This window comes from Oxyura jamaicensis, chromosome 5 (genome assembly GCF_011077185.1).
Source record: "Oxyura jamaicensis isolate SHBP4307 breed ruddy duck chromosome 5, BPBGC_Ojam_1.0, whole genome shotgun sequence".
Taxonomy (NCBI): Eukaryota; Metazoa; Chordata; class Aves; order Anseriformes; family Anatidae; genus Oxyura; species Oxyura jamaicensis.
In genome coordinates this window covers 26,088,840-26,101,715 of record NC_048897.1, presented here as the reverse complement: position 1 = coordinate 26,101,715, position 12,876 = coordinate 26,088,840, and the positions used below count along the sequence as shown (strand labels likewise).

The following is a 12,876-nucleotide window of genomic DNA, read 5'->3' as shown; positions in this document are numbered from 1 at the left end:
TGGAAACTCTCTGGAAACTACCAGAAACCACTGTTGCATGACATCATAATAGTTAACTAATAATAAAGTCATTTGAATGGCAGCATATGTTCCTGTAAGCATCTGGTTAAGTGAGAAGAAATTCAATGTATATAAGAGGTAAGTTTCAAAAGTGTTAATTGAGATCACCTTTCCTTCCTACAAACGTATAAGGCTTTACCATCAAGTAATATCTGATTCCCACCTTAGAAAGGACATACGTGCAGTCTCCATGGACATCATACTGTTTTTGATCGTATGTGGAAATGTGTGAGCCTCCCTCTACTGAACATATTCCTGGGCATGACATGTCTGTGCAACTCCATTGGCCTCCGTTACATGTACTGGAAGAGAAAGGATAAAATTACCTGTAATCAGTAATAGTAGTCCAGAGTGAAATGAATTACAATGACGTTAGGTTCAGCTATTTTAGTACTATTTTTCCTTCAATCCATAGATTAAATACACAGTAAGTCCAGGCTTAAGACTTTCCAAAATATTGTGAATATGTGATGTAAAGCATTAAAGGGAGTAACAGGTGAACTCTATAGCAACAAGTACTGGATGTGTAATTTCTTGTCTTTTGCAACTTACATAAAGCACAATACCAAATTAAAACATTTTCTGTTTTGTTTTATAAATATATCAGAAACAGAAATGTAGCCCCAAATGTACTCCTGATACAGAGCATATGTGTTTTCTGAGGTAACGTGGTACTGTACAGGTACTGGAACAAAAATTGTGAAACTGAGGTTGTTATTATCATCTCTTGTTTTCTGCAGAGAAAATAAATATTTGCAAATACATAAATTACTGTAACTTCATTCCCGTTAGAGAAGCCCAAATGTTTGAACAAAATAAAGAGGAAGCACTTTAATTCACTGGTGAGAAATCTAAACATTGTAAATCCTTACTTTGATCACTTTGAGGTTGAGTGCAAAGATAGTTAAGGTTGTTGCTAAATAAAACAAAGAACATTCTTTAGGGTTATTTTGGAACTGTAGCGGTCAGTTAAATACACAGATCAATTACCGATGATGTAATTGCAAATAGTAAACCATTAAACTCATTAAATATATTAGAGGAAATAGTAAGTTAAAAAAAAAAAAAAAAGAAAAAAAAATACATGGTTACCAGGAATGGCACTGGTCTGAAAAAGAAGTTCCTGGAGTGTAGGTTTTGCCATTGTAAATACAAGAGCACTGTTGACGGGAGATGCAGCCAGAATTGTTTATGTCATCAAACACAGTTCCTTAAATTAAAAAATAAAAAATAAAAAATTAAACAGTTGAAGAGACATTTCCTATGTTTGGGGAAAATATATTTGTTTGTTTGCTTGTCAGTAATCCTAAATAATGTTTTGGAGACAGAGCTCCAGCTGTTGTGAATGGTCATGCCTATGCTGAGGACAGTAGAACTATGTAGACTGAAGGATTCAACCTTTGTATTTTGTAAATTCCACCTGTTTTGAAAGAGGGAGTTACTATAGTACAGGTGGTGTGTTGAGAGATTAGTCCTGATGTGTTTGCTGTTCTGCTTTCCTGCTTTCTAAATATTGCACGTGTACTGGCAATCAATTCAGATGTCTTTCCTCAGTTGATAAATGATAAATGCTTGTCACTTGCAGCTGTGAAAAATGTAAATATAGGAGCTCTAAGCTCCATGGAACTTGCCCAAATCCTGTAGGTAGGCTGTTGTTTTTGAGATCAAAGATGTGAGTATTTGATCTGAACTTGCCTGGGGGGCAGAAACAGCCATCCATACAGTGCTCTTCACAAAACTGAGATCGTTCAGGATTGGTGCATGTGTCAGTGCAGGGGGAGCTGCACTCCAAGTACTCCATGTTGTAGGGACACGTCTTGGCTGAAATGTTAAAGAAAGAGAGATTTTTTTCTTTCAGTCAAAAGTACTTCTTGTTTACTATATATGAAAAATATATGTGTGTTCATTTACATTTTTTTCAGCTAGATGTAAAACCACACTAAAATGCAGATTCATCCCCACCAAAATTTGAAAGCTTTTTCACCCAGATCCACATTTTACTGTTGAGATTTGCTTTTCATGACTGTGTCTAAAGACTTGACTGGTGCTGAACTGGGGGCATAACTACTGGATTTCCAGGGACACCAAGATAATGACCCCACACAGCTAGCAAGGTTTCTGTGGAAGGCACCTTTTTCAACAATACCTGTATTCCTAGGGAAATGTAAGACTCAAGTTCCTAAGGCTTTATTATATTTGGATTTTTAAGATACCATTGGAATGGCAAATAGTACACTAGGGGATTTTATTTTGGAACAAACATTGGTGACAGTATCAACAGCTACACCCCATAATGATCTGTGTTTAATTCAGTGCAGACAGTGGTGCAAACTACCAAGCAACAAGAGATAAATAAGTGCTTAACCAGACAAACACCTGTGAAGACTCAATCACTTAATAAATAAGGGTAAAACGCTGTAGCCACCATGAGAAAAGGAGAGAAACAGGAATGTAAGTAAGCAAATGACCTTTCTTCTTTCCCCTTTATTTGCTTATTTTATTGTTCCAGTTAATTCAATAGCACTTCAACTCTGAGTAAGCATATCCATTTAAGTGTGTTTAAACTAGTTTGCATTAAAACCCTTAGTTCTTTTTCTGAAGTCTTCTTGCTGGAGCTTGTACATCAGAACCCTCCGGAGAATACTCTTGAATTGCTTGTAATTTCCCGTGCATCTTCAGCATCATTTGAGAACATATTGCTTTTTATTTGTTGAGCGTAAAGTAAGGCTATCTCCAGTGACACTTACGGCACAGTTTTGAGGTTCTCCAGTTCAGAGGTTCCCCACCAGCATGAGCACACTGTCGGGAGTATTCAGCAAAGGTGTCACAGATACATGAAGCATTTTTTGACTCTTCAGAGCGGCACAAATCTTCTTGGCAAGCCATAATGTATTCACTAACATCAACTAGATCATTACATTCTGCAAATGAAGAGCTGGTCAATGTTTTCTGGCATATGTCATCCTGGGGAGGAAAAAAAACACAAAAGACAACTTACAGAAAATAGAATGGAGCAGATATTTTTTAGTGTTGCTACTCTGGTAAATTATTCTTTAATAGAATTTCATTTCCCTCTTTACTTTCTATTGTCCTTAAGTCTTTTCCTGTTGACCCCTCTGATGCTGTAGAAGGGTACAGATAAATTTGAAAGAAAAATAAACGAATAATCAAAAAGATCCTTACAGAAGTGTCTGTGCAATTATCCGGCAGGGAAGTAGTGGGGTCTTCACAGTTTTCTGTTGGCCCATTCATTTTCTGCATATTCCCAAACTGTAATGCTGTCATTTTCATATCTGTGCAAAAGAAGTTTAATGAGAAGTTTTATTATTATTATTATTTGTTTGTTTGTTTAATTATCTTTTTCTCCTGTCAAGAATTTGGTTCAAAACTGGCCAAGGCAGCCAGCCTTAAGTCTTTTTCCTTTGATCATCATCCCTTCCAAAATAAACACTGACATCACTGTCTCAATATACCTTGCACAGCACCCTGGAAAAAAGAAAAACTTTAGAAAACAATCCTCAGCTTGTTACATATAGATGCAAACTAAGATTTTTACTGGAAAATAACAAACTATGATTATATGAAACTATTTTCATATAATATTGAGACCATGCAGGGAAGAGAGAAAATAATTAAAACAGGAATGTGGACAATGGGAAATGCTGAGATATGAGTTTTAGGGAAAGACTCAAACTGAGAATGAATAAAATAATAGAGAGAAGATCATATACAGATTATGCATATCAGGAGGCAAATGTGGATGTAACTTGTGGAATGGCATTACATATTCAAGATTGTGACATTGTGCCTAATAGCCTCATTAATTGTAAACCAGAAGCTTTAAAGCTGGGCTTTTAAAATCAGAATCAATATGTTATTATTAGAAGCATTTCTAATTTTAAAGGAGAAATGACACAATGAATGTACTGACTAGACAATATAACTACCTTTTATTTTATTAGATCTATTTCTATATTTATTTTTGTTATTAGTGAGAATCTGGCTTATCTTTATGGGGTTAGCTGATTAGGTAAATAAAACCATATCATACAAGAAATAAGCAGTCTGTTGTTAGCACAAGTATTATATTTACACTTTATTAAATCATGTTATTTGATCTTTGTAATACATATTTTGGGACAGAGATTGAATCATAACCTCTGGCTAAATCCTTTAACATGATAGGAAAGAGGAATGATGATGATGTTAGAGCTAAAAGAATGGAAAATACATGTTGGAGACCAGAAACCATGTTTTTTTGTTATTTAGAAGACTTACTGTTTGAATAGAACTCATTGTAAATTGGAATGCCATTGAAGTCTCCACAAAGCCCACAGGTCTGATTAGCATATTTTTCATGCAGTTCCAGCTAAAATGATAGACATTAAGTTGATAGAAGTTAGTATACACATTCTAAAATATATTCAAGATCACTGAAATCACCTGCATCTGCTGCCCTTAAACATTTTTTCATCAGAGCTATGTAAATTTATTTAGCAATCTAATTTAAACCTGGGGGATAGAATGAAGAGCTTGCTTGGACTGGATTTAGAACAGATTCCAAGCTACTGATGCAGACATAAGTTTTCATTGCAATATCTAAGGAGCTCTTACCCTTTTTCTCTCTGTTCATTCTTCAGAAAGAAAATCAAATCCACAATGAAGAGAGAGAAATTCTGCTCAAAATAATATTTGAAGAGGTAAGTAGGACCTGTAATGATGCTAATATGTTAATGATATAATGTAAGAGGTTTTTCACCCCATTTTAAGCAGAAGTCTATCAATGAGAAGTAAATCCACATAATTTTCTTTAGGCCTACCTAGATGCAAATCTGTCTTTATTAAAGAAGAATTGCTCAACAGTATGAGATGAAAAGGCAACAGTAAACCCTAAACAGGTAGGGATTAACTTAATCAAAGGCATGCTCTTTGGGCTTTGAAGGTGTAGACAGGTCCAGGAGCTGTTCTTACCAGAATACTGTCATCTTCATTCCACATAAATACAACACCCATTTTGCTGACAACTTTCACATAAATGGTGCTTCTCTCTAATGTGATTCCAGCCTGGCTGTATGGCAGTTGAACTCTAGGAACAGGCAGAAGGAATACTAAATATTTTCTGATCCGGGTGTTTGATATTGGCTAAAGAAATGGCTTGTGTGATCTAGCATCTATAAAGATTCAACTATAAGTCGTCTGTGTTGAAAGAAAAACAATTAAAAAATAAAATGGTCCAACACCATCAAATGTGGATTTGAATTTTGACCCAACTTCCCAGAATTTTTCATCCAAATTTTGTTTTTGAGTTAATCTTTAAAGAAATGATTGATTTACTATGAGTGGAATTAACAGCAACTTATTCATTATTTCTATGGGTAAAATTGTCAGATTTATTGAAGAACGCATTTTTTTTTTTTTCCCCCAGAATACAAGAAAGTACTTGGCCAGTTAGTAAAAAAATATATATCTGTGTTTATCAAACAAGTGTTATGAATAAACTTACCTGTTGCTATCGACTATGACAACATCCTTTGTTAGCTCAATGGCTACACCTTCAAGTTTCATGGCAATACGGCTAATTGTTGGAGTATTTTCTACCATCGTACGTCTCATCTGGATGTTGAAATCCTCATAGGGAGTGTTGCAATGGGATGCAAAAACATAATTGCAGATCCCAGGGAAGTAGAATATGTCTCCATCAAAGGTCTTGAAGTGGAAGTTGCCCCATGTGCTGCACACGTGGCCATTGTGAGCAGGGTTGGAAGCTGTGAAATTAAAACTAGCTGTAAAAAGTGACTTAAAATTCCCAGTCTAATGTGGCAAATCAACTTGTCCAAGGCTTCATTTTGTTACTGAATATTTTTCCCCTGCCCACCTCCTTAGTTATTTTCTGTCCATCTATGCATTATAAAACTAGTCACTATGTGTTCATCCTTATTCATTCTCAGTCTGCTATTCATCATATATACCCCTATAAATGGTCTTAGTTATGTTCGGGTATTTAATTGTCCATATTTAATCTAATATAACAGTTTAACATTATACTGTTTCTTAACCATCCTCTTTCTCCTCTTATGACTCCATGGCTACCTTTACTAGTGCATTTCCTTGTTTGTATTAAATTCCTCTGTTTCCTCTAAAACTGAATACCTACTCGATACATTTAATTTCCTTTACTTACGTGTTATTATTGGATTTGTCAGCATTGTCTGGATGATGTTGACCTTAGATGAAACTGTAGCAGAAACTAGAAAAAAAAAATAAGAAAGAAAATCAAAGCTAGTATAATAATACCAAAACTTGCATCTAAAACTGACCTAGAATGAAAAGACTAGCAAGTTAATATGACAGATCCAATGCTAGAATGTTAAGCCTGGAATTGTTTCACACAGGCCTTGGATCATATTAAAAGCGCATATTAAAATACAAAATCAGGACAGTTAAATAATAACTTGCTTTCAACTGTCATGATCTGGATTTTCTGCCTCATAGTTTTGACCCTTTTATGAAGCTCTGTGTTGTATTAGGAGAGGCAGGAAGTCACAGCTCTGAATATTGCAGTGTTTCAGACACACTGACCAATACAAAGGGTTAAGCTCTACTAAATTAGCCTGTTGCTAGTACAGAAGCACAGCCGACTTCTAATTACACCTCCTCTATTTGAGGAGGAAATAAAAATTTTGATTATACTTCACTCTCTATTATTTTTCTGTTAAGAGGGTGGAAACCCTTAGAAATGACCACAGATCCATTGTACAGGATGATCACTAGTCATTACATAGTAAAAATCAATGAAGCTGGGTTACCATCTTGATTTCTCATCAACCACTGACTGTACATCTTGCCAAAGTAGTCTCAATTCCTGTGTATAAGGAACCAAATATCCTGCATGTATATTCCACTTTGGTTTTATATATACAAATTCATGAACATCTGCATGTGTTACACTCTCTATGAACATATATCTATTTTCTTATTCACCTGTTATTATGCAAAGATACCCATACTGTATGTTTAGTAATAGGTATTTAATAAAGACATTACAGTTCTCCTACACAGTGGCTTTCTAAAACATTTATCTTTAACTTACATCACCAGCAATTTGCTAAAGAGGATTTTAGGCATTTTTATTGCTTAGAAGAGATGTGCCAAATAAATACAAATACACATGCACACAGTATAAACCAACGTACTGTTTTGTTCCTGCTGAACAACCTCAGTGTAGATACTTCCTGTTTCCTGCTGGATTTCAGTCTGAGCTCCTGTGAAGAAATTGTAAGCATTTTAAGTACAATGTCCTATATCTGAACTTTTTAAATTAAGCATTTAGATAGGATCAAAGGACCCAGATACATCTCTGTAAGACAAAGGGGAAAGTCCTTTGTAGTATGAGAGAAAATGAGGAAGTAAAATGTAATTACAGAAAGAGACTTTCTATTACAAATACATTGAGTTTGAAATCCAAATAACCTTTCATATATATCTGCTTTTTTTGTTTCCCTTAAAACTCAGTACAAGGAATTGTAATGACTGGATCACAGCCCTTATTTCACTGCTGCACTAAATCTCACTAATATGTGACAACTGTAGCAAGAATTCACAAAATGCAAGAGAGTCATTTATTAAAACTGCTGTGTGGAATTTACATAATTTTAAGAAAAAGCACAGAACTGCTTAATAAATAAATAAATAAATGGATTTAGTGTTAGATCAAGTCATGGCTGCAAATACTTCGCTAGTTTCTTTAGTGCCTAAGCACAGGGCCTTTGCCTTTGGAGGCAATCCAAAGCCTCAGTCAGTGATCTAGATTTGCATGACAGCATGATGCAATAAGGCACCTCTGACAGATCTGCATACACACTGAGCAGTAATCCAGGAGAAGTAAGCAGAATACTAAATCCAGTCTCACTCCACGTTTTAAGCATCACTGCTTGACTGAAGGCTGCATGAGGACTGCCCACCTGTTCAAGAGCCTGCAGGGCCCCATAGTCAGTGCGTGCAAGAATGAGACACTCTCATACTTCTCTTCTAAAACACAGCTGCTAAAGGAGATATTTCCTCACTGTTTTATACCACAGTCTGGCAGTTTAAGCATTCACCTAAAGAGCAGGAAACCTGGTCTTGTCCCTCTTCTCACTCTGAAATGGCTCAAATTTGTCGCTTCTCTGGAGAAAACCTTAAGCATCAGGCTGTAAGTCTATCTGATCAAGGATTCTTGCTAACCAACCTGAAGCTCAGACGTGGTGCTGAAAGGAGTGGGAGGATGGCAAAGGTGGGAAAAGCAGGACATGTGGCCACTCGATTAAGTCACTCTTTTGTATCTCCAGTTAAATGGGTACTGGCTCAACTACATGAATTGTCCTCCGGATGAGTTCTCCTCTCTATTCTGTCTCCATGAGTTTTGAATTCCTTTCCATGCATGGCTCAATTGGAAGAGGATGTACTGGCAAGGAATTTTGGGAGATGACTTTCATAATTGGAAATCAAAAGCAAACACCTGATCCTGGGCTCTAAGTGGTTTGGTGCTCTAAGCTCTTGTTTTTTTAGAAGTAAATATGGCAGGCATTTCCCATTTAAGAACAATGGCTACAACTTTATCTTGCAAAGGAATCAATCCGCCCAGAATGTATAAACCATGCTTGGAACATGTGGACTAATACCTACCTATAACATGCCAAGTCTTAATCTTCAGAGGACTTAGGCTATGCAATGACTAATAGCCGAATCCTGATAGGGATTATGTGGATGAGAACTCTTGGTGTCTAGAGAATTTGTCAGTTGAAGAGGAGCTGGCTGTGTAATTTAATTACATTGCCTTTCTGCTCATACAGTAGATGGGGAGAGTCCACAGACTCAGAACTGGATTTGTAACACCCATCTTACCAAATAGGGAAGGATTTCTAATGTACATGGTGTTTCTGCCCACCGTGTAAGCAGACAGAGTACTTGATCCCAGAGCTGAAGGTTGCCTGCCTGAAGGGATTAAATACCCCACTCCAAAAGAGGACCCCAGGAGACTGTTGGCTTTCGAGGAGAGGGTTCTGGGCAGCCTCACCATCTTTAGTTGTCCTAGTATCTACAAAAGTTTACTTTCAGACCTAAGCTTTTGTTCTTTTCTCATTTATCTTTGTGAGTGACCACTAGTGACGTACAAAGAAGTAACTTTATGCTTTTTCCACTTCCTCTTTGTCTTTCAGTATCACAGATGATATGATTATGTAAATACATTCATATCATTACAATTGTTGAGAAAATCTAAAAAAATGCCTCTGTAAGTCTTAATAATGGGCCAGAATTTGCTCTCACGCAACACCTAGGAACTTCAGTGGGTATAAAATCATCCTGACTTCCTGTGAGAGCTAACCTATATTGTGAATGTTTTTTTTTTTTTTTTTTTATTCTACTGTGAGAACCTTTGTAACACAGCAAAATAGTATATACACATATTTTGGTCTGTTAATTTTTCTCAAGGAAATAACATGGGCTTTTGTTTATTTAGCAGATATAGTTTTCAAGGAAATTCTAGCTGCATTGGTTTATCTAGCAATTGCACAATGACACATTGTTGACCATTATAAAAATAAATGCCTCTCACTTCCAAGAATATGAAAGATAATTTAGTCTTTGATTATTTGGAAACTGAGCAAATCATTAGGAATATTTCTGGATGCACCTTGCCAGGCCTATATCCATCTGCTCATCCAAATACGCAATTCCCTTTACAATCAATTCATAAAACTTGGAATTTGACCTAGAATATAAAGTCAGGCACAAAATGTTTGTGAAGATGGCATGGAATTAGGCCAATATTCTGTAGTCAGTCAGGACATCTGTAAATATTTTTCACAGAGTGAGATTTGAATGAAGAGGAGTTTGCTGGACTTGGTCTAACCACTATTCATTTATCAAAGCAATTTGTCAGGTTAGCATTGCACCTTACAAATAACTTGCTTGTTCAGCGAAGGGCTGAGGATGATTTGACTGATGTTGTATAACTCTAAGAGTGTAAGCTTACACTCAAAGTGACTGTTGTATTTTTTGCTTAAATCAACTTACCATATTTATCATACATATTTATTTCATAAATATGAAGTAGCCAAAAATTATATTTGCACTTGTCAATGTTTTTAAAATAATACGAGATATAAATTTAGAGGCAATCTGAAGATTTTAATATGTTAACTGACAGGGCAGTAATTACTGTACACGAATGGAATTGACTGAACAAGCTTGTACTCATGTAAGTAATTTCTATTTGGGTGGTCCAATTAACTGAACAGGACTTAATAAAATCTGACAAGATCAGCCCTGATTAATATAATGTTGTCAGGAGAAAAAAAAATCTACACACACAAAATGATGGATTGCATGCATCAGATAAACCTCCCAGTAATGCTCATACTCAAACCCAACAGTTTACATAAATGTCACACCTAATGTACTATCAATGTACAATCATTACTGAAAATCATTGCCACATGAATATACCCTTCCGGTCTCTTTTGCAAAAGAAGCTGCAAGAAATCTTGAGGAATATGATACTAGTTCCTAGTTGGTGGAAAAGAATGACCAGTGGTCTGGTCTTGCAGTGGGGAAATGTAGTGTTTTAAATTGCATAAAAAGAACATAAAATTCATAATCAATCTCACTACAAAATACAAAAGAAATAAAATGCTTTTGTAAGGCATAGGCAGTACTGAACAACTGGCACTTGACCGAATGGACATGAATAATGGTTCTTTTTGGTTTGCTCTGCAAGACTACCTTCCAAATGTAGTTATATTCAGTGGCTTGAGGGAACATTAAATCAGTCCAGTTAGTAGGCAGACACTAAATATTTAATGAAAATAACATACAAAGAAGTCTCATTTAAATGCAACCATTTGCTAAGTGAAACAATAAAATGAGTTTAGTTGCTTAAAATATATTAATAGATCTAAAAAACAACAGCAAAAAAAAACTCCTTACCTGTCTGATGGATACAGCAAACTGCTAACAGGAAAGCCCATTCTGTTACCCGTATCCTCCTGCCAAACCCCATCTTGAGTGGAGTCTGGCACAAGGATGCTGGGTCTAAGGTTGGTCAGGAGGAGTAGTTCACCTGTGTTCTCTCAGTCTTATATAGCAGGTGACTTTGGCTTCAGTCCCAGATTGATTCAGAGAATCTAGAAAGGTGGGGTTTGGGGGATTTTAGCAAATGAACAGGTAAACAGAAGATGCTCTTCCTTCCTCTGCAACTGGCCAATGGTATTTGCATTTCGGGAGGAGTATATATATATATATGTGTACGTATATTTTGTTAAGGTTCAGTCTAATAAAGAAACATAACATGACTGCAAATAAAACACAACTCATCCTCCACAAAAAAAAACAGGTCCTGGAACAAATACAGTTTGATGTTGCTTTAGTTATGCTGATGGCATGTAAGTAACTATTCTAAGTTTTTCAATAGTGACAGGCAGCTCCTGGGCAAAACAAAACAAAACAACAAACTGCTGATTTCTGAAGTCACAGAAAGTGTGGAGTATTTTAAGTTGGGGAACCCAGCATTAGGGAGTCACTCTGTGTCTTTGGGGGCAGCTAATCTTGTAAAAAGAACAAATAACCTTGAAGGCTCCTGCACAATCTGTCACAACGTGTGTATGCCATGAAAAGCCCTGTGTAGCACCAATAAGCATTAGGCATCTATCTAATGAACAATAAGGCAGCTTTACCTGGACTGTATCCTATATTTGTTAGAGACATGTTCAGACTGCCATCTGCTTCTGAATTGTCTGCAGAGTCTAATTTTGCCTTCTTGTAGAAAATACCAGGAGTAATATCAGACAGTCAGCCAGCTTCACCGCAGCTTCATAGGACAGAAAAATTAGACTGATAATGGCGTGCGACCACATTATTTCAGTACCATTCCTGCACAATTCCATTCATATCCATGGAGTCATGAGGCCAACACGTTAGAGAAACAAGCAACAGATCAGTCCTGTAAGGGTTAAATAAACCCTTAAATATTTAAGAATAAATATTTAACACTTTTTTTTTCCTGATCATTGATTTTTTGCAGTTCTACTGGGTTATCATTTCGTAAGCACGAATGAATGTATACTTCACAAAACAGACAGGATTGCTATTTCATGTCCCCTTCTCTTTTTAGCTTGACATTAAAGATAAGTAGGATAAGTTGCTCAGGGCAGATTTTTCTCTCTTTCCAAAGTCAATAGATCTTACTTTAACTTGGTTAAACGTGGACGAAAAGTTCAAAGTTAGTGATACAATTCTTTTAAAACTGCTCTTTGGCAAAAACAATGCAGAGTCCAGCACTTTGTGTGCGCATAACATTTGCCCTCAGTTCATCTTCAGTTTCAGCCTCCTGCTGGTCTATAAGAATTAAGGTAGCTGCTGCTCAGTGGGGAATTTAGCAACAGGCACCTGGGAGATGTAATAGGGGAGGCTGAGCTACAGGAGAATTAAGCAGCTAACAAAAACATCACGCATACTAGGATATATAGAGATTGCAGAAAGGACTTTTTTTTGAATAAAATGGGGCAGTATTACCTTCTGCATGTCTGGCAAGATTCGGTTCAGCAGTCTTTACTGATGTCTGTCATTTCTGCTGAAGAAGAAGACAAAGTTGGGAAGTTTACTAATTGTAAAATGTGACATCAATTGGATGCCTAATTCCTGTGGGCTCTTACTGAAATCCTAGCCTGTGATTTTAAATTCATAAACAGTTCCTAAAAGAATAGGGGAATATAATCACATATACCATTCAGGCGTTACTCAACTGACTTGTGTCAATTTTTTGTCAGTTCATTTACA

At 36.2% G+C, this 12,876-nt stretch overlaps 1 protein-coding gene across 1 annotated transcript in view; it reads right to left on the bottom strand.

Moving 5' to 3' along the window:
* Window positions 1-11,166, bottom strand: part of LOC118167781 (mucin-5AC-like) — a 34,146-nt gene extending 22,980 nt beyond the window's left edge. The window contains exons 1-11 of the mRNA XM_035327572.1: window positions 11,029-11,166; window positions 7,254-7,322; window positions 6,242-6,307; window positions 5,564-5,825; window positions 5,032-5,146; window positions 4,339-4,429; window positions 3,244-3,353; window positions 2,808-3,024; window positions 1,756-1,881; window positions 1,153-1,270; window positions 224-362 (exon numbers count right to left, since the gene is read on the bottom strand). Of these exons, the coding sequence (XP_035183463.1) occupies window positions 224-362; window positions 1,153-1,270; window positions 1,756-1,881; window positions 2,808-3,024; window positions 3,244-3,353; window positions 4,339-4,429; window positions 5,032-5,146; window positions 5,564-5,825; window positions 6,242-6,307; window positions 7,254-7,322; window positions 11,029-11,101 (1,386 nt within the window). The 5' untranslated portion in view covers window positions 11,102-11,166. The remainder of the gene's footprint in view (window positions 1-223; window positions 363-1,152; window positions 1,271-1,755; window positions 1,882-2,807; window positions 3,025-3,243; window positions 3,354-4,338; window positions 4,430-5,031; window positions 5,147-5,563; window positions 5,826-6,241; window positions 6,308-7,253; window positions 7,323-11,028) is intronic.
* Between the last annotated feature and the right edge of the window lie 1,710 nt (window positions 11,167-12,876).